This window comes from Stegodyphus dumicola, chromosome 4 (genome assembly GCF_044657685.1).
Source record: "Stegodyphus dumicola isolate Sdum_Otavi_A_Nest chromosome 4, ASM4465768v1".
NCBI lineage: Eukaryota > Metazoa > Arthropoda > Arachnida > Araneae > Eresidae > Stegodyphus > Stegodyphus dumicola.
Window position 1 is genome coordinate 134,081,703 of NC_140771.1, and position 23,781 is coordinate 134,105,483.

At 29.8% G+C, this 23,781-nt stretch overlaps 1 protein-coding gene across 2 annotated transcripts in view; it reads right to left on the bottom strand.

Annotated features, from left to right (window-relative positions):
- The window catches only part of LOC118193043 (poly(A)-specific ribonuclease PARN-like), a 125,999-nt gene that overhangs the window by 92,386 nt on the left and 9,832 nt on the right, over nt 1–23,781 (bottom strand). For both annotated transcript variants that reach the window (XM_035364082.2, XM_035364083.2), the window contains exons 2-3: nt 7,113–7,190; nt 2,793–2,860 (exon numbers count right to left, since the gene is read on the bottom strand). In XM_035364082.2, coding sequence (XP_035219973.1) covers nt 2,793–2,860; nt 7,113–7,190 — 146 coding nt within the window. The remainder of the gene's footprint in view (nt 1–2,792; nt 2,861–7,112; nt 7,191–23,781) is intronic.

The following is a 23,781-nucleotide window of genomic DNA, read 5'->3' on the forward strand; positions in this document are numbered from 1 at the left end:
GCCACTTCAGCTCATAGCCTAAAATCATGAAATTTAATTTCAATTTGGACATGCTTGCTGCTTATCATAGCCATCACTCAGTTCAGTTATGCAATTGTTTTCTCTTAAGAGCTAAGCTTTTAAGAGCTTAAGTAATTCAGATTTGATTTTGTCCTGAATGTTAATCTTATTATGACCCCTCTGATTACTAATGAAAAATTTGGTTAATGTAAATGCAATTTATGATGCATTTTGTAAATGCAATGTAATGTGTTTTGTAATGTAAATGCAATTTATGATTTATTTTTTATTTTATTGACTAAATTAAAGGTTTGTGCATGCAGATGTTACTTTCATTTAATGAAGATTTGACATATCAACATTAACAATTAGCTTTAGAAAAAGAATAACCTGTCACAACAAAGATGGACCATACAAATATCCTTTCACACAGATCACCATCTTCATAGGAAGTTGCCAACATAAAGGATTATGAAACCCTAAATGATGACAGTTCCTCACTGAAGTAATAAATCACAGCCAGATGAGAAGAATGCAAAACAGATATCCCTCCCTCATATGATTCATCTCAAAAAAAGGAATTTGATAGTGTTAACTGTATTTGTAATTATTTTGTAAATATGTAAATTAACTCTAACTTCACCTTCACCTGGAAATTTCATTTTATCAACAAAATATGAATCACATGAGAATAACTTGTCACATACTAATAACAAATGTATTTCATAGCTATCTGAACAGAAGTTTCCTAAACATAAGTTATGCTTTTCATCTTAATATTTATTTTAAAAAATTTTTTTTTCATCATACAAAGATATCAAATTCCACAAAATATTACATTATTGAACGCTGATTACAAATTATGTTAAAATCAGAATATAAAGAGATAAATATTCAAAAGTAAACATAATCTCTCCTATTAAAATTATTAAACAACAGCATACGTTCATCACATTATATGGAGACATAAACTTAAGAGCCTTAAAATCAGAGTAAAACTTATGCTAAAAATCAAAATGAGGAAAACATGTTCAATCACACTAAATATTACAGTGGATTACACATATTACATAGATTATACTAAATATTACAGTGGATTACACATATTACATAGATTTGAAATCAAAATTGTGAATAAAAATGTAAAAAGCTAAATGCATAATAACAGCAATATCGATAAATTTACAAAAGAATAGTAGAAGAATTGATAAAAAAACTGAAACCCTGAAGACAACAATTTTCACAGAAAATTATTATACAATAAAATAAAAATTTAAGTCAATAATATAAAGAAAAAAATTACCAAGAAAGCTTAAAACGAAACAGTTTTTGGTAAAATACCACATACCTGGAAGTAATGGATAGCTTCAGCTTTATTTTTCAGCGAATTTAACAAATTTCAGCAAATGTGATGCAAAATGCAATAAACATTAACACAAGATGAACAAACATTGTCCCAACAGCTTTCCACAGGAAAAAATGGTTACCAAAAAATTATGCATAGAGATTGCAATTCAAGCCTAGTATTGCTGCAGATATTGATTGATATAAATACATATCACAGAAAAGCAGTCATAGGGGAGAGGGTATAATAAGTGGTGCATCAACAGATAAGGGATAATTTCTAAGAATTCTGCCATTCATTAGGGATATGAATTAAAAGCAAATTCAGCTAACAAATAGTCTCAGGAATGTACCCCATTCACAACTCGCCAACTTTCTGTATTTTATTTTTAAGAAGTTTTCAAGCAGCATCATAACAAAAATGAAAAAATTAATAAATCATTAAATTCCAAAAGCTTAGTAACAAAGTGAAAGAAAATATAAATTAGTGTATAATACGATTAAATAATGCATACATAGTTTCTCGCCAACTTTCTGTATTTTATTTTTAAGAAGTTTTCAAACAGCATCATAACAAAAATGAAAAAATTAATAAATCATTAAATTCCAAAAGTTTAGTAACAAAGTGAAAGAAAATATAAATTAGTGTATAATACGATTAAATAATGCATACATAGTTTCAAAATACAGACACAAAACTACTTATACAAGCATACACAGATGTGACGATATTTTACAATTACCAACACCACTTCAGGGCTTGTGAACTTCATTGCTAGACTATGGAGATGGACAATGTGGTTCCAAGTTAAAATCAAAGTCACCAAATAATGTTTTGAAGATTTTTCTATATGACCAACAATTACATGATTTTGTTTTTTGATGGGTGATGTGGTCAATTCAAATAGATAACATGCATTTCAATACATGCATTAATAATTTCAAAACATATAAATATTAAAATAGTTTAATTACTACATTCAGAATGATGAAACATAAAGATTTTAAAGTTTTACATATATCCACAGGAAAACATATAAATTTAAATGCAAAAGTTATTAGAATTAAACTTGAGACATAGAACATATTTTCAGATTTTAAAATATACAGAGAATATGATGAAAATAAATATATTTTATATATTTGTGTTAATTTTCATTCACAGTAAAAACAACTCTAAGATCAATAGCAAATAAAATGAAAACAATATTCATAACACAACATTTTAACACCTCTTAGAGGTGCAAATTGGAGATTATCAACATAATCTGAACAGAACAATCATTTATAGAAGTCTCATAAAAGAGACAATATTTGAAAATACAATTTGAATTTTTTGAATAAGCTCTGAAAAATACAATCTAAAACAAATGAACAGATGATAATGATGCAGAAAATTTTATACTTTTAACAGCAAGGCCTGAATAATTAATTTAAAATATTAATACCTCACGTAGCTTTGAATATCTCTCAGGCATGGTATCAAAAGCATGCTCAGTAACTTGTGTGCTTAAACCTAAAAATATATAAATACATTAATAAATAAAAATGTAAATATCAAATAAAAGCAAAAGAAACATAAAATATGTATTGTTGCTTTACAATAAACGAATTCATCAACAAATTCTAGAAATTCATGAGTTCAAATTGTATGATGTAAGTTGCATTTTTTCTCCGTTTTTTAAAATAAAGAATGAAGTTTTGTGTTCTTTTTGTTGCCTTCCAAAATCTTTTAGAAACAAATTGTGATACTTTATTCCTTAAACTTAGTTTCAAATATGTGCTTGTAAAATTTGCCAGAAATGGAAGAAACTGTGATAAAATTTCTTTAGGAACACAGAATTTTGATGCAAAATCTCTTAAGACAACAAGGAGATGCATTTTATAGATAGCGAATGTTACCGGAGTTTGCATGATGCCATATTCATGCAATTTTATGATGTATTTTTAAATGTAAACAGATGGTTGTGTATTTTGGGAGAATAACACAGAAAATTACAGAAGAATTTAGAAAAAAAGATGTTTTATTTTTTAAAGTATCACATGATACATATTAAATAAATTTGGTATTTAAATTTACTGAGGTGTTTCCTTTTCATATGTTGATAATGTTTGCCAACTTGCAATAACTATCAACAGTTTAAGAATCTCTTTTTAAAAAAATTCACAAAAACGAAAAGCTTGTGCTAAGTAACTTTCCTCTCTTCACCTGTAAAAAATCGCCATAGTGCAAAGATGATCATATTAACACATAAGTACCCTTTTTTCTCTTCTAAAACGTTAACAGTATTTAAGCTAATGCCACCTGAAAAAGAACCCACATTTTTCCCCCCCTCCTAAAAGCATGGAATTCTGCATACTCAGCAAAGTACAAAATTAACCATCAAATGAAATAATTTATTGAGATACAAAGTATTTGTAAATGTAATATGAAGAATTGCAGGGAAAAAGAAAAAGCCTTCATACTGTAATTGGTTTTATGGATCCAGAATTTCATTTCTTTGCCACTCTGCACTTCAGATTATGTTAGGCTGATGAACTATCAGATGGTGCAACAAACAGTTAAATATGGGTGAAAACAGAGCGATTGGAATATTTATACGGCAAAAGTTAGTTGCTTGTTTTTGATTAAACATTCAAAAAGTAAAATTGGTGGAGCTGGAGAAAATCGTTAAGACTGACGAAAATCTATTCCTCAAGCAAAAGGACAATAGGGACAGAATTTTGCTGGAGTAATCAGATTTGGGAGGAACCTGTAGGAAACAGAATGAATGTTTCCCAGGGCGAATACTAGAAAGACGCAAAACGTTAGTGGAGATAAAAATAGATCAAATACAAAAAGGAATTTGGATTGCTACCAGAGTGATGAATTAGAAAAGACTGATTTTCAAAATTTAACAGTGAACCATAAATATGTGGATCAAACATCCAATACAAATACATAGAAAGTAAAACAAATCTGGAGTGCTCCAAAATGGCAAAACAAAAGGCAAAGAACAGCTCACTTCAATATTTGAATTCATATTTAGGAGAATTTATGTAAAATTCATATGATTCTATAAAAGCAGCAATTACTAAATTATGACTTCCATATAAATAAATGAATGTTATCCCCCCCCATATACTAACACCTTGAGATTTTTCTTTTCTAAAATTATTTCTTTTCTTGAGTATTTTTTTTTTTTTTTTTTTTTTTTGTTGTTGTTGTTGTTTTTGCCAAATAATACTATTAAAATTTGTTTGTCTATCTGTAGCATCATCTCTTCCGGATAGGCTGGGAGTTGATTTTGAGAGTACTTCTGGGTTCCAAAAATTCATGGGAAGCCATTTCAATTATTCTTATCTTTGTATAACTTTCATCAGATGAAATATTAACTAAAAACTCTCAAAAAGCTAATTTTTGCACTCTGCAAGTTCCTTTTTTCACTGAACTTCACTGTTGTTCGAGGTGGAATTTTTAAATTGTTATCAGTCTTTTCTAAACAGAGCAATTTCTTTTTTTCTTTTTATGTAATAGAAGTTATAAATTTTGGTTTGGCCACAGCCTGTTCATTTGGCAGGCTTGCCCATTAGTTATTTTTAAACAGTGCTGACAAATGTGATGGTTACTTTCAAAGGAAAGTACCAAAAGAAATTTCTAGGTACAATTTTCAAGATTTAAGACAATACCTGTATAGGATGCGAAATATTTTTTTCACATAACATTTCATACTTTTTTTAGAAATATTCGTGATGAGAAACGATACTTTTCTGTCAACTGCGAAAGCTGATGGATATACCACCAATACTGCATCAACAATCATAGTGGAAGTTTGAAGGAACATTTAGCTGTCTATTTAGTTAGCTAATAACAAATTGCTCTATATTTAATTAGATGATCAACAGATACAAGTTCATGAATTCATATAAATTTACTTAAATATGAATCTAAGCAATGTCATGTAGTTTTGTAATGTCTTTTTTTTTTTTTTTTTTTTAAACTATTTTGATGAAATGTGGGTACTTTTCCGTTTTGCTGGCGCAGGCGATAAAGTCACCAATAATGGTACAACTGATGCCAAATGGTATATCCTTGCTGGTAACCTTTTATGCCTCATTTTCAAAACAAGTTGCAGCCATTTCTTATCAGATTGATTGTTTCTTTCAATACTGGCATACAATTACATAGCATGTTTACCAGATAGTTCCATTTTTATGCCCTAAGGCCATTCGAAGGTAATTAAGGAAATTTGGATGCAATCACACCACTCGAGAATGCACTAGCGAAGTAAAGCACTGCGGTTTTACATAATTTCTGAGTAAGCTATTCGTACGAATTGAAATAATTCTTGCATTTAAACTTGTATTCCAAATTAAGATTTAACTTAAAATTAATGTAGATAATTACTGAGAGAATTAGATTTTTGTAGCATAGTTTACGCAAGATGAGATCACTTGGGATCATGTGATATGAACCGGCGAATCAGGATGTTGAACCATGAAAGCACAGTAATTCTTAATTTAATGTCTTTTTACAAATTTATTGTCTTTATTTATTGGCTTTTTACAAAATTTTAAACGATATTAAAAAGTTTATGCATTCAAAAGGAAAAAAAAAATCTTAGAACTAACATTTGTTAACATATTTTATGTGTATACTGTATGTTGTCGCCAATAAAGTCTGCTTGGCGAGATTTGCACCGGCAAAACGGAAAAGTACTGAAATGTGCAGTCTTTTAATGTTTTATTATGTGCATCCCCATAATCAGTCTCACAACTTTGAAATTATTTAACTACAACTTTCACACTCCTTGCAATTCTGCAGAAATCAGATCCCAAATATTAATTCTTTTATCACAATATAAAAGAAAAAAAGATAAATAGTTGTTAATTTATAACTTCTTTGCATCTTGTATTACTGGGAGCCAATGCATTCTGCTATTTTTACGCTAAACAATAAGCAACTCCTCCTCACTTCTACTCATCCACCTTTCTGTGAATTTATCATAGCTTTTTACAAAATCTAAATTTACACTCTTTGTATATCATAAAAGAAGTTAAATAATCAAACTATAGATGCTAGCTAATTTTATTTCTAAGCCCTGCCTACTAAATTAGCAATGCTTTGTGCACACCATGTTTCGAACATTTTGTGAAATTTGATAGTACATATTTATGTGAATTGTGCATGGTGCAAAAAATTAGCATAATTCGGCCATTTAAAAGTAATAGCAAAGGCTCTAGTTCTTAATCAGTGTGTTCTGACATCATGCTTATCCACTACTGGTGATAAATTGCACTATTTGACAACACAGTTGAAAATGCTTGACTACAAAATACACAAGTACCTAAAAAAAGTACAAAAAAGGCACACCTCAGTAAGAGATATTTTTGAAGTAAAAGATATATCCTATCATTAAAATAACCCCACAGTTTTATGCATTTTAAGACAATTTTGGTTACAACAAACAAATTGCAATTGTTACTCAACTTCCCAATTACAAGAGCCCACACAATATAACAACAGACAACTAAAAGAAGTATGTGTCTGCAATGATAGCACAACTCTGCAGTTTCAGATATTCTATAACATAAACTTTTTATTTAAAAAAAAAAAAGAAGAAATTTTGTTATGAAAAGGCTTTTAAAATTAGTATTCAAACTGATTAAAAATTTAAGTATTCTATTTCATTATTATAACATATAATAAAAAACAGCAGCATCTATATTCAAATATTCAAGATATAAATACATGCACGATAGAAATTCGAAAAATACATCAGTTTTACCTGTGAGTTCTGTATCTATTGCAAGGAAGGTACATTCCGTTATGGCCTCTTTAATTGCAGGCAGAAGTTCAGGAAAATCTAAAATAACATAAAATAAATGAGCGAAATGCAGATGACATAAAACAGAGGTTTGTAAATTTGATCTTTCAACCTAACAAGCTCATTAAGTTTCTTAAGAGATTACTTTGATTTATTCTAAAATCTGCTTAAAATTCCTTTGATACTAATATAATCTCAGAAAAGCTTTATTGCTAAATCATGAACAGCTGCCAAATATGGCAACTAATAATAATAAAAAAGTCATTAAGCATTAAGATTTTCAGTAAAAACAAACAACTACATGATTTTGCTTTTTGAAATATGGCAAGGTCAATTTAAAGGGATACACTAACACAAAGAAACTTAGATTATTATTCAGCATTGTTGAAACCCTTGTTATGATAAATAAAAGAATGAACAAATAAATAGTAAGAAATATCATCACTACCAGATATCAGAAGTTCATAATGAAGATTTACTTTTAACACAGTACATCAATATACAGTAAATAATAATCAAAAATAAAATTTGGTTATATTATATGCTCCTGAGGTAACATAGCATTAGGAGTTTAAAATATATTATTTAAAATATACATCTAATACAGTCTTTAGCCAAAATATGATAAATAATATATCTTTTACTTTCCTTAAGTACTATAATATTCATAGTGTAAAACAAAGCATGAGACTGCATGTTTTACCAATAGAACTAATCAAAAAGTAGATAAAGCATTCCATCCTACTGGTTCATGAAGTTTTACAACCTGCTTTTCAAGTTATTCAGAAAGAATGTGAATATCAAGTTTGAACAGTAATTTTTTACAGTTTTATCTGATAGTAAATGCTTCTTGAGAGTATAATAGTAGATACTTCTTAAAACAATTTTTGGTACTTTCTGATTATCTGCATCCCCAATTTCAACACTTAGTAGAATTCTCATATTTTTCAATATACAAGCCACAACAGACCACAGCTTTTAATGCTTCCTTTTTTCATACTTAAATACTTTTTATACTTATACTTGGCAATCATTTCTATCCTAGCAAACATTATTGAAATACTGTGTATAGAAATAACTAAGAATCCAAATGACTGCTATTGTTTAAACGTCAAAAAGAAAACTTATTTAGAAACAATTCTTTGGTATATCTACGAATGCAGTTTTACCATGTATTGAAGACTTAGCCAAATGTTCCCATTACTGGATGCACTTGTTTATTTTTACATTAAGATTTAAATCTTGCATGAATATTTGATACTGCAAGATGTTTCTTCAGCATTTCTCAAGAGTTAATTTTTTTATATATATACATAAGCATTAATGCTGATATTGTTGCCTCACATAAATGCACAAGGTACAGTGCAAACACTAAAATCCAGATATCCAACATCCAGAACAATTTAAAATCTGGACTCCGAACCACCAGTATTTTTTTTTTTTTTTTAGAATATTTTTTTGTGTATGTTTACATACGTGCATTTGATACATTTTCTTATAAAACATATGAAGTCTTGATTCTTAACTTCTTTTCAGCACTAAATAAAATATCTCCATATTAAAGAAACAATTATTTACTAGCATAAATCTGCAGGATCGCTAAATTGATTCCGTAGCAGCTTTTTTGCATGGACAACACCATAAACAGAAATATTTGACATCAAAACATCATTCTCCACTCTGGTGAATCATATTTATTATTTTTCACTTTCATCACTGCACGACTATCAACACATGCCAACTCAAAAAATGACTCATGAAGCAATGTTTCACTAATTTTTTGTTAAAATGTTAGTAACTAAATGCCAAACAACATGGCAACTTTTAATGTTGACATTAGGCTTGGTGATGATCACAGACTTAGTAAAGTGTTGAGTGTATTGATGAGGAGAAACTTAACAGAAATTTCTTTCCATGTGCAAAAAATAGATTTTGTAAATGAGTTATGGGACAAAAGATTAAATTTATAATTGTTTGAATTAATAATAACTGATTTGTTGTTCAGATAACCTTAAGTATATGTGGGAATTTATCTATTTGGAATTCAGATAAGCCTTAAGCATATGCATGATATAGAACTAATGTAATTCTGGCCTAACTTCCTCAGTGTGTGATAGAAGCAAGAGAAGATTTACCGAGCACATCTAGGCCCCAATCTCATGATACATCGACTAACTAACTGATAGTGTATGTGGATGCTAGTTAAGCTTTATGATAGCCATTGAATCTGAAGGTCTTCAGATATTGTAAATAAAAGATGCAGTTTTCAAGTTAATGGAATTTGTGAAAAAAATGTGGAGAAATGATATGACAGAAGTTTCTCATCATGATGACAATGCCCCAATCATTAAACAATTAGCAGATGGCGAAATCTGCTGTACTTTTCTAAATCCAGAAAACAGTAGTGAGATAGTAAAGAAAAAGAGAGGAAGTTGAGAATGAAAATATTTCAATTCACAGTGGGAATTTCCAACCCAGCAATTACAGGAAATGAACAAGGAACTTTTCAATTGAACAAGAATTCATGAGTATCAGTAAAATTATAATGAAAGTATTAGTACAAAAAACAAAGCATCTTAAACATCTTACACTGAAAAAATATTTAATATAGCAAACAAATAAATATTGAGCTTTTTCTTGTACATTCCATTATATCAAAAACTCCTCTTTCATATTTTTAATACTAGATTTAAAATTATGACTGGCAGGCTGGCTGAAGGTCGCTTTTCATTGTTCATGTGTATAAGAAAGCATTCATAGCTGTAAACATTTCTTAAAATTTATTTTCCACTTTATTTTTCTGTGTGCACAAAGTTTTACAAAACCTTCAATTTTATATTTTAACAAAGATATGCTACAACATACCCTTAAAGTGACATGATTACATCATTCAATAGCTAAAAAAGGGCAAGATAAAAAATACAGTTTTAAAAAGCACTGTTCCTTGTGATTTTTTCTTAATTGGATTTCTGTTCAGTTAAGAATTTATTGGCTTAAGCTTTCAGCTGTAATCATCAGCATAAACTTCATCCTCTTGAGAACCACTGGTACATCTGCAGGTTAAAATAAAATCTGGTAATCACAATTTATATATTTCAAAAGTTTGAATAAAAAGTGACTGTCAGGCTCACCTTTTTATGAAATTTAGGTACTCTTCTGTTATCATGACCAGATTCAGAAATGTATGTATATATGCTCATGTACGTATATCATTATTATCATTATTTATACATTCCAACACTAAGGCACTGTATGGAAGGAAGGGGTGCCTTTGTGGAGGACTCTCTAAGAGAAACTTGCTCATATTAACATTTTACACATGGGAAAACCACAAAACACCCATGCAGTCAGCCCATTCATGGGATTCAGCTATGGGATTCAGACCGAACTACCAGTGTCTTTACCACTCAGCACCTGGTGGGCCTCATGTATATGTACGTGTGTGCGCATGCACACACATATATATAAGTATGTACATATACACATGCATTTATGAATGCATACATCCACATATACATAAATTTCTGAATACGATCCTGACAATAGAAGAGTAATTGCAAAATTTACGATTGCCTAACATTACAAAATGCAGCGTTTAAATAGTGATATTTTCTTGGTTAATAGCACTCCTTTGTGGATCACACAATGAGTAAAAATGATAAGCTAGGGTGGGGCAAGGAGGGACATCTGTCCCAGGGCACAGTATCCAAGGGGTGCCAAATTGATATGATGAAATTGCAGAATGAAATGCTTTCCATTCTTTTCACACAGAAAAGGGTGCAAAATCTTCAGTTGTCCCTGGGCACTGAAAACCCTAGCTGCATCTCTGAATTTAACATTCTCACCCATCATTGTCTGACACCATCTACGCAGACACCAAAACAACTAGTCCATTGCAAACTCTCATTTGTGAAAAATTTATCAGCTTCAACAAATGCCTTCCCTTCTTGTGCATGCTTCCAATGGATGGCAAAACAATAATTCTTACTTCATATATACATCTTAAATAAACAGGCTATTTTGCCTAGTTAGAAATATTAGTTATCTCATCTGAGTAATTTTGAGTAAGTAGTTATTAACTTTGAGCTGTTCATAAGCCTAATAACAAGCTACTACATCTGATCAACACTAATTTCAAAAATTCTTCTGGAAACAGTATCATTCCTTAAAGGAATTTTACTAATTTTTATCACCCCATTTTTTCTAGGAATTATCATTAAGATTTTTATTGCAGTAGGGCAAAAAAAATCTTCAGTCAGTATTTTTCTATTATTATTATCCACATCCTTGGATTCAAAATTAAAGTACAAAGTCTGAAATCCGGATGCCCAATATACAACGTAATTCAATATCTGGACGACCAGCCAAAAAAAAAAAAATAAAATAAAATAAACAAAATAAAATAATATAAAAAATCCCCCCCCTCTCCTTCTAAAGTCTAAGAATGGAGAATATAATACTTAACAAAAACAGGTGAATCATAAATGCAGTTTTTCTCCCGAATAAAATTCCTGTCACATTCAGATACCTCTTTACTAGGAAAGTGCCACTTGGCCAAAACAATACGCTGAATGACACTGTATTGGTGTTGGGCAGGATTACACTTTTATCCTTGAGTGGTTGTGGGGAGTGAGTATTTTTTTATCTCAACTAAACAATAAGTGAAGCTTTATGTTGCCATGTCTACATGTCATCTTACTAGATTTAAACTAATGATCTAAAACTCGGAATCACCAACAATTTCAGATCTCATATTTTGTACTGCATCTTTTAAGATGCAATCATTTTGTAGCTGGTATCAGAAACTTACACTTGACTGTCATTTAAATTTGGTAGCAATAATGATTATAGAAACTTAATCCAATAACTTAAATGTTATGTTTATTGAATGTACATAATCCATCAAGAATAATGATATGGTAGCTTTCTGTTAACCGGACATAACACCAAACACCACAAAATCTAACCAGATGGCGGTAACCCTAATGATAGGTAAAACTTCATGGAAGGGAAGAACTTATAATAATAGTAATGAGTCATAAATATAATATATATCTCTACATATTATAAAATAAAGAGTCTGTCTGTGTGTGTGTGTCTTTCGTTTGCACTGTGCGTAAGCTAATAGACCCACGGCTACGAAATTTGGTACATAAGTGCATCTAGACAAGAGCCAGTGCACCTCGATTTTTTCGAAATTCGAATTCGAATTTTTTTAATTTTATGTATTGTGATGAAATCGCGTCATTTTGAGACAGAATGGGCTATAGAAAAGCGAGATTTTACTCTACACACTCCATTTTCACATCGTCAGGAAACGTAGACACTTAGCTATTTTACAAACTTAAAATAAATTTTGTGTTTCAATAAATCGATTAAATACGAATTTATTTAACAAAGGGAGCTTAACAGCTTTTCAAAGGGATTTTTTCTAAAAACGTTTATGTTTAAAAATTTACAGTTCATTTTTCTTTGATTTTTGGACACGTTAATCTTTCCTCCTTGCCACTGCTTTTACAAAAAGAATTTTGGAAAAATGATAATATTTTGTATTTTTAAAATTTTTTTTAAATGAAGCTTCCGAGTACACTTCTCACATCTCACATCTTTAGAAATGTGGCTTTGGCAACAATTTTCCTTTCTTATTGTTGATAGATTTTTGATGAAATCGCATAGTTTTGAATAGCTTCATTCTTTTAGAAATATGGGTTTGGCAACAATTTTTCATCATATTTTTTATGTCACTGTTTTTAAGAGATTGGCATATTTCATTGTCATTTTTTTATATATATAATACATTTTTATTGATTTTTTTTATAAAGTTGTTCTGCAGAGTAAAATTGTATGCGGAATTTTTTGTTTTTTGAGTTTCTTTCATGTTATTTTTTGCTTATTTCACTGTTTGTAAGATATTGAAAAGTTTTGCACGATTTTTTTTCCTTAACGGAAAGTTGGTTAATTTTTTTATTAGGGTAATTAATATTTGTATTAAGGGATATAGTTTATTTCATTGTAATGTTTTTCTCTTGAAAATATAAGATAAAATATCATTAATTATACTTTGCTTTTCAGAATTTTTTGTTTTTTGTATTCTTTTATGTTCTTTATTGGTCATTTCACTGTTTTTAAGATATTGAAAAGTTTTGAGTGATTTTTTTAGGAAACAAAGTTCTTAACCTCCTTTATACCATTTGAGTTCTTAAGATTTTGCAAAGGGAAGTTGGTTAATTTATTTCTTAGGATAATTCATATTTGTATTAAGGGATATTGCTTATTTTATTGTAATTTTGTTATACATAATAACTTTTTTTTTATGAAGTTGTTCTGCAGAGTAAACTTCTACGCAGTTTTTAAATTTAACGTTTGGTGTTCCCTTCAATTTTTCTGGTACATTTAAAAGCCAGACAAAGGCTGGCAGCGAAGCTGCTAGTATATATATATATATATAAAGTAAGAAATTTAGAACTAATATTTCACAAAGACCAGAAATTGAAATTCATAATTAATAAATTTCAAATAATCATATAAATTCAACAAAGAATTTGAAAAGGTTAAAACCAAAATGTTTCAAACAAGCAGAACCCCATTTAAAAAATTAATGAAATTTAAAGAAAGATGAACAAAAAAACAGAAGAGGAATTCAATCAACCTCAATGCTACTGCATCAGGGAGGAGGAACATTGAAATTAACTGAAATCTCTCTTCTACAAAAATCCTTGATTTTCTGTATCCAGAATTAGCCAATCAACCATTTTAATGTATTTTAATTATAATAGTTCACCCGAAAATTCTGGCCCATCCCTTGAAATTTATTAATTATGAATTTCAATTTCACAAAGAACATACCTAGGCACAGATTTAGTATTAGTCCTTTTTGGCAAGAAAATTGTTTGGCGACATTTGGGCAGTGCACCAATAAATGAAAATTATGATAAACTTAAATACTGAGCTGAAAACATACCGCCATTTTTGTCCACGTAACTTTAACGAATTTGGTAGGTATCAGAGCTTTGATGGGAGGGATAAATTGCATGTTTTTCTTAAAGTTACTTACATGTTAGGAAAGCACAACTTTTAAAATATTTTTTAAAAAGCCAAAATTTGATATTTAAAACTGATGCTGTGAATATTACACATGAGTCTTGACATTTTTTCATATGTCAACTCTGCATATTATAAACTCCAACCGCCCCCCAAGGAAAAAAAACACATTTTTAGTAGCATGAGGAAAACTCTTGGTGTTTCCTTTGCAAAAAACAACATGAAAATTTGGACTTCTTGTATGTTTCTTCAAATGGGCAATGATCAAAATCACCATGGTCTAAAAATACTTTTTTGCCTCATTTCTTAAATTAGAACTATAGGGATGTGTAATTGCATGAATTCATAGACCAAAATCAGGTTTCATTATTGCTTTTATAACATTTTTGTAATTTGTCTGACTATAAAAAATCTAATGTTGCTTAGATTATGGAATATATTGCTTATAATTTAGTTATCAAATTTTGTAAATCTCACAATATATATAAGCTGTATATGAATAACTTTCACTGACTATTATTACTTTTTATTAATAGCATGTTGACATAACAGTCAACTTTTTATTTTAAATTTTATGCAAATTTTCTACATTACTTCAACATTTAATCTAACAGAAATCTGAATTTTTGTAATAAAAACTATAATAAAAGTAAGAGTACAATTTATATATAAAAATTTGACTACATGGCAAGAACTTATATACTGATTTCAATAGTTTTAAATGTAATTATTATAAAGTTTAGATACATTTTTATTAAGATATACTCTTATTCTGTTATAAAGTTTGGACGTACAGAACAGTAGGCACACTTTGTGCTTACGACTCAGTCAACTACTGTGGCAAGATAACTTATGATAACAATTAAGTTCAAATGTAAAATTTAAATTCAAATAAACAATTGTAGCCAAAGGCTACACAAATCAATTTAATGCAAAGTTGGTTCAAAACTTAACCGGCATGGAATTCAACTATCAGCAATTATAATGCAAGACTGAAGACTACAAATCTTAGCTCATCTAGCAACCTAGTAACCTGGCCTTGAAATGCAAAACACGGTTTGTTTTAAAAATTAAAAACTTCATTTGGATTCTGGTGGGAACACGAATGGGGAAATTAACAGTAAAGATCACAAACATAAAATAACTTTGGTTACAAAATAAAGGAACATTACATTATACTTTGTTCCCTGATTAATTATTCACTACATGAAACAATGTAATGCGTTTTTGTTTGCATCATATACAAATTAATTATTTTATTCAAATGCTGTTCAAAACTGAACAGGATTTTGCAAACATATTGACCATATTTTTCGACCTATAGATGCAACACTTCTTACCTTCAGAAATAAGATTTAGAATTAAGAAACTAAGAAGAGAGAACAGTATTTATGAATAGAAAATAAATATACACGTAGGCTAGCAGAAGAAGGATGCCTTCATAAAGGACTTTTTAAAAGAAACTGGCTCAGATTCACATTACATGTAAGGGAAACCACAAAAGCTCCCATATAGCCAGCCTGAATTACCAGTATTCAGTGGCTTATCACTCCACCACTAGTGGATTTCAACGATTGTTTGAATCTTTCACAAAAATCATCAGTTATGATAATTGTTGTGTATTATTACCATTGGTAAAAATTTACTCATTAATGACAATTTAATTTTAACTTTTAAATTGTAATCATAAATTACTTGTAATAAATTGAGTGATTAAAAAATACACACTTCTTAATATTTTTACCATTTACAAAATTTAATTCATAAGAAGTATTTCTGACACTGTACAAAATTTACTCGTTATGATTTAATTTGATTTCCTTCAATTTGAAATATTTTTTATTTCCTTTTAATAACAGAATCTAAGACTAAAGTAACATATACTAGTTTGAAATGCACTTATTAACCTTTTATAAATTTCATTCCTCATAACTTGAAATGCACTTATTAACCTTTTATAAATTTCATTACTCATAACATAAAAATTAACCTTTTGTAAATTTAAAACATTAGCTAAATACTAATATAATATAACAAACTAACAACTTAAAATATTAATATTTAACCTTTTCCCGGGGGCTGGGACATATATGTCCCGCATGTTCACTACTTTAAATGCATCTCAAGAAATTTCAGTAAACTATGGAGATTTAAAATTTACTCCTTAATATGGATTAGGAAGTGCAATACCCTGTCGATTTGTTTTTCTGTTCCTTTCAGTTAAAATAAGTGACTAAATGTCCAAAATACATTTGAAATTGGACCCTATAGCCCATGGGAAAAGGTTAATACATTAATATTATATTTTGTAATTTAAAATATTAACCTTTTATAAATATCATTACTCATAACACAATCACTGCCATAAATTCATTTACGGCAGTGTTTCAAGAATTTATCCAGGTTTTGTTTACAATCCACCATTTTTTTCTGATCATCAAAGCCGGGTCTAGCTTGGCAACAGAAGTTTGTTGCCAAATCAAAAAATCGCAAAAAGGAACAATACTAAAGCTGTTCCCATACTTATACATAGACATTATAAATCTCTTTTGACTCCATTTTGGAAAAAAGAGTCCTTTATTCTGTCCATAGGTACAGAAGTCATGCCCCCCTCCAAAAAAAAATCATACAAATGGATTCAGGAATGATGGAAATGGACATCTCTATTGAAATATGATATCCAAAATGTTTCGTAATAACAATAATACTTTCTTTACTTCATACAAGGAAATGAAAGTCAGAGAACTGCATAAATTTGGCATCGACACATTAAATATCATATAAATGTAATAAGATGATTTGGAGTAAGCTGTAACAGACTGATGATGCTTCTCTGCACTATATCCTAGGAACACTTTATTGCATAGTTCAATATATTAAACATTATTTATATATATATACATATGTGTAATGATAGCACACCATATTTGAATACTCGATGATATCTAACTTTTAGAATGATGAATTTTCAAATACTATTTACAGAAATCTAAATGAGGAATAAATAATCCATTGAGGTTAGCAGCACGTAATCCTGTCGGGCTAAAAATGTAATAAAAGCACAATTTCAGAAGCACTGATGTAAGAACACCAAGATGTACATGCATAGAAATACTGATGCAGTAGATACCTGATGCTTTAAGCGCTAATTCATACAGAAGAGGAACGAGTCGAGCCGGATTAAATTCCTTTTCCTTTTACTTAAACTCACATTTGTGGCCACAATTCACTTGGCACTACAGTCGTACCTATTTTCAGAACAATTTTCATACTATTGTGATAGAAGCGAACGTAGATGATTGCAGCAGAGACTTAACAGGATGAAAGCATAAGCTAAAAAGAGAGAGTGTGTCGCAGTAGTAATGCAGAGGAAGAAGGAAGGGAGTCAAAAAGTTTTTGTTTACAATTACTTTGATTGGGCAAGAGATATCTGCATTAAGCATTACGTAAGATCGCACGATTAATTTGAATGACGCAGTTTAGACTATTAAGATAGAGAGAGGAAAACCCCAAATTAAATAAAAAATAAAAGAAGTTATAGCCAATAAAAATTAGAAGTTTGCTTTCATATTTTTTATCTTAAATATATATAACAAAATATGATGGCTGCACTAAGAAAGGATTGCCGACCTCCAAATTAACAATTCTAAATTTGGTATTCTCCCCCTTAAGTTCATCTGTTTTCCCAAATTTGAGATCTTTCCACGTAACATAACAACATAAAATTAACCAATAGCAACTTAGCTGTATTTATGCACCTACGTAGTATAAATACTCTTAGCAAGCAACTATGTCTTTCTTTTTTCCTGATTTCTGTCATGCAAACAACTCCACCGCTTATGCTTTCTTGTCTAACAAGTAAACCTTCTCTGCTTTGATACCGGTTTCCCAGAAAACCATATATTTTCTGAAAGCTTATATGACAAGTGGAAAAACTGTGAAATCTTAGGGGCAGAGATGCAAGCATTTAGGAGCTATATAGGGTCCACAAAGTATGAGAAAAGTGATGGAAACATGGCACCAAAAGTCGCTAAAATGCTCGTTTCACATGTTTATATGAGCTAATAATATGGTAAGATGGAGATCTCAATATAAAGGAACAAACAACTCATTGAAAAGAAACATTAAACATTGGGAAGTTGAAAATGTAACTTGTTATTCACTTCAAACAAAATCTATTACAGACGATCGATGTGCAATTCATCAAATAAACAGTGAGACAGGCAGAAAGACAGTTCACAATGGGCACATTTTACCAAACTGATAGCCTCATACTTTGCACACTCATTATTTGTCAATGAATCAAAGCAGTAATCCATACTCTAGGTTCGTCATCCAAGTATATGCCTTTATAAAAAGCATACTTAATCAAGTTCTTAAAACGAGCAGCGCTGAATTGATATGGTAAAAAGGACTGCAGGGTCATAAAACCATTGCGATGCCAAATGTGCTCCTGTATCTTGATAATGATTGTTCCATTACGTAACGAACAAAAGATTTGTAGTATCTGAAAAAATGAATATCTAGACGCTGTATCTTTCCCGTAAATCCTTCAGGTACCAGTTCTTTTTGTAGGACTTTACCATCAGGTACTTCGGAAGCAGACAATGCATGACCATACAAGAAATAGAGACGACATTATTAAAATATGCCCATCTATATGCACTTCAATGATACTTTGTGGGTTCTATAGCTCCTAAATGCTTGTCCCTCTTCTGTAGTCTGTCCCCTGACAAGTAGAAAATATATGGGTTTCCAGAAAACCGGTATCAAAGGAGAGAAGGTTTACTAGTAATATGCTTCCAGTGTCTTCTACATAGTTAAATTATCACACACACACACATATATATATGTATATATATATATATATATATATCTTTAATGAGCTGAATGCCTAATTTGTGGAATGCTCTGACGTTTATTTCCTGGTATAAAGTACTGTACTCGCTAAATTTCGGGTATCACATTTCAACAGCAATATCCATTTTGATCACTACCAAATGCATTTATATTGTTACGGTTTTTGTATTTATTTAACTATTTTTAGTAGAATTAGTTAAAAGTGTTTTATATCTTCATGAATGCAGCATGAGACTTATTTGAAGAGAAAGCTATGCTAAAAAATGAAAAATAAAGGAGCATGCGCATTTAATAAATAGATATCTCATAATTGTACTCTTGCTACCCAGAAGGAAAAAAAAATCAAGAAAATACGAGAATATTCTCATGCATTTAAAAAGCTTATGAAAGCTGGAGGAAAACATTTCAACTCAGTTGTTTAGAAAACTGTTGTTGTTTACTGTAGCAGATTCGCGGTGAAATCGGATTAGCTTTCTCCGTTTTGAATTGTATTCTGTAAAACGTTTTAGCAGTTTAAAATATAACTACAGTGAAATATTACAATATTGTACGATTAAGTCTGAGGAAATTTAAGCATTTCGTATTTATTCTTGGGATAAGAATAAATTTTATTCACTTTTCATCGGACTTGTGCATTCAATTCATTACAAACCCGTATGCACGCAACAACATGATTTGTTTGCGAAACACTCTAAGGACAGAATAAAAAATTCTTTTTTCCAAAATGGAGTCAAAAGGGATCTTTCTGGATATCTGTAATTAAGTACATATGTAAGTATGTACAGGGTTTGTACACATTTCTGCACACGGAAATTAAGTACTTTTAAGGACCATTAATGAAAAAATTAAAGACCTATGAGCAAATGGGAACTGAATAAATTCAATTGAAGATATTATCTATGCCTAAATTTCACTTTTGTTATACCATCCTAAAACTAAAATAGATCCCTAAGTAATACGCATTATTACAAAACATGAATTAATTAACATAATTGTTAATAAGTTTGAGAATAACATAAACTTTATGCAATTTATCAAGTAGCATTAAATATTTTACACTTATAGTAGTTGGTCATATTTGAAAGAAGATAAGTGACATTTACGTTTTACTAACAGTTAGGTTTATTTTGATTTTTTTTATGTCTCATTTTGTCACATACTTGGTCAGTCTAGAGGTTTAGTAAATAAGCAGGTAGATTTTATGTCAAGCTGCATAGGTTGAAAAGAGAAGTAAGATCATAATCAGTATGATTCATAACAAAAGACTGAATGTTGTCAATGCTGCTGCTCGTCTAGAGAGAGACTTGCTGATTAGAATAAACCTAAAAGGCCTGATGTAGGCAAGATTGGCAAGTTTTGAAAGTTAGTCAGGCTCTGTTTGATGCAGTTAGTGTGTACAGTTCCAGGGGTTGTCACCCAGTTAATATACTTTAAGGTTCCAATAAGACATTAAAGCACCAGAGGTGATAAGTTGTTTTGTATTATTTTAAGTCTCAGTAGATGCATAGAATATGTTTTACTTAAATTTTTACAATTTTATATTTCATCTTGTGACCACAGTAAGTATTAATGAAAGGCAATAACTCACTTTAATATGCAGAGATAATTTTTAAGGGTAAGCAGTTAGTTATAATTAAATTAGATAGTTTGATAACCTTAGTCATTATGGATTTACATAACAACTATTAAATTTTATTTTTTAATAATATTTGTTAAAAAACCCTATTAAAATCAAAATCTAATAAAATTTCACAGTTTAAAATACATGTAATTTATGAGAATACATGTAATATATGACACAGATTCTTAAACGATATTAAGATAATTACAAATTAAAAGCTACAAAACATTTATGTTTTGTTACAACAAAAGTCAACAAAATATTTATCCATCATTTTAATTTGAAGCCTTCCCAGATATTTTGGCTAGTTTATATAGATTTCATTCTCTTTTAAGCATCTTTTCTAACAATTAGAGATTTGTCTCAATATGCAAACAAATGCTCTTGCTAGTTTTTGTGTGCTTTATCTCCTAACTTGTCAACCTCTTCACAATGTACCTATGAGGGTTTAATTGAGCTGGTAAAAGTTAAATAGTCCAAAACCCCTGACAGAAACATCTCCAAGAGCGAAAAGTTGTTCAAGAGCTTTTTACTAGAAAAAATTAATTTCGAAATGCTTATGTTTCTCTTCTTGCTTAGAAACTCGAGTATAACATCATTTATATTAGAAATAGAAACAAACTATAACTCATAAACCCATTCAAAAGATACAGCAGTGAATCGCCAAAAATATTCTTCAAAATGATAGTCGTAAAAACAGACAGATATTTCAGATGATTAAAATTAAGGACCTTCTGCTGATTTAAGGACTTTTAAGGAACCTTGATGTATCTTGCATAGCTCAAAAACGATTGATTAATCATAGAACACTGAAATTTTGTATATGGGACTCAGTAATGCACCTCCCTTTTTATTGCAGTTGGCAGTACTAAACGCATATATACATATATAAAGAGAGACATACCAACCCCTTATTTGGCCTTTATTTTTGCGGTGCTACTTTGGTAGACGGTTACACGGATTTTTGGAGATATTTACATTGGTGCGGTTTTTACAATCGTCAGCCATTTTGAAAAATGCTGTTTTTACGTATTTCGTGCATAGTAAAGTATTCAAAACTTTAAAAAAATAAATATCACTAACAATAATGGATTCATTTTTATGTTGAAAACGTTGTTTTTTAAGACGGCTGGAAAATGTAAATAAATACATTTACTAACAGTATAAAATGCTAAAAAAAGGTTAAATTATTACTTTCATATAATAGAATAAAAACACTGCTATAAAAACATTGCACCAACATTTAATTGGAATAAAATATTATTTAAATGGAATATTGATTTAAAAACATCATACCAACTTTTAAAAGAATTAAAATTTTTCAATTACTTAAATTTAAATCCTTTAAAATAAATTTCATAGGATATAATTATTTAACATTAAAACATATGTGGCAATAAATATCTCAGGAATTTTTTAAAACAGTGTATAAATTTTTAATAAAAATTGAAGTATACAATTATAAAGTAAAAGAAAAATATGTACTTACATTTTTTTTAAGTATTTTACCTGTCGTATACTGATATATTGATAAGTACCAGGGGAAAAAAACGATCTTCATCTGTGATCTACAACTCTCGCAATTTATTGAAGAAGCAATTAGTGAGGTTTCCTCCAAAAATTTAGAATAAATTTCCTCTGACCCTTGTAACAATAAATAAATCTTTGATTAGGAAAGCCAGGTTGGCCAAAATAAGGTCACAAATGGCAATTTTTTAATTCCGATAATTCTTGGTTATTACCGAAAACATCTTTCATCTTCGAGACAGACACATCCATTCACTTTGAAATGAGAGGAATTCGAAGAGATGAATAATAAAATTTTAAAATGGCACGGTAATGCACAAATATTCAGTAACCAATCAGAGAGCTGAATACATCACACATAGAATTAAAATTATTTAAATAATCATTCATAATAAAATCATATTTTAAAAATGCAAAATTAAATTGTATTTTAATATTTAACAGCCATAAATAATGTTTCGTACTATTCGGTTTCGAGGGCCGTAAAAAATCGCTAAACTATTGTTGATGCCAATGCTGCCAAAAATAATTGCGGCAAGAAAGGAAGTAGAATAGTAAATAACTATTTAAGATTGATGTTTTAATTTAGATGAAAGGTTAATTTCATACAATACTATTTTATTATTATAATTTATATGAAAGAGGCTAAACATGACTGAATGGAAGCATAAGAGTAAATAACTATTTCAGATTATTATTATAATTTATATAAAAATTGCTAAACATAACTGAATGGATGCTATTTCGCTACCAATTTATCGCTAAAGCATAATTTCATCTCGTTTGTTGTTCAAACGTAATTTTCTATAATGAATGATGCCTTTTCTTTGAAAATATTCTCGGTAAAGTGCAGAATCGCTCAATTAATTGTTTGCCGCTTTTTACAAGGGTAAAAAGAATTGGATTTTTGTCAATTATCTTTTACTTTTTAAGTGAAAATAGCTCGATGTGTACATAGATAAAGTCAAGGGTCTGCGTAGTGCCATTTATGTGCAATTCTAGGATTTTATTTTAAGTGAAAATAGGTCGATGTGCACATGGATACAGAGTATGTGCAGTTCTTAAAAATGCGTCAAGCAGTGGATGATTCTGCACTTTACCCAAAATTCTATTGCAGAGTTTTTGTCATGGGCAATTCCCAAATTGTTAAATCCATAGGATATCAAAAAAAAAAAAAAAAAAAAAAAAAAAATCAAAAAAGATTTAAAAATGTAACTAGTTTTTCAATGGCGTCTTAAGAAATATAGAACTATACAAACTTATGCAACCTGAAATCCGCACGTACGGTACATTTGGCGCGCTGTTAAATGGGCGCGTTTGCTAGATTTGGCACTTTTGCGCGTACATTTTCGCTGAAATTTTTTTACGGCCCTCGAAACCGAACAGTACCTAATGTTTAAAACATTAGATTAAATTTATAGATATTAAAACCAATGGAAGCACTTCCGCGGAGAACCCGGTAAATGTAAACTTGATAACCCTGTCAGGTTAGCAGGTTCAAACCAGATAATAGTTCAAACCTGGTAACCCTGTGGATTTATCCTATTCGCTTGTTCGAAGTTTACAACCATTCCTCTTGCG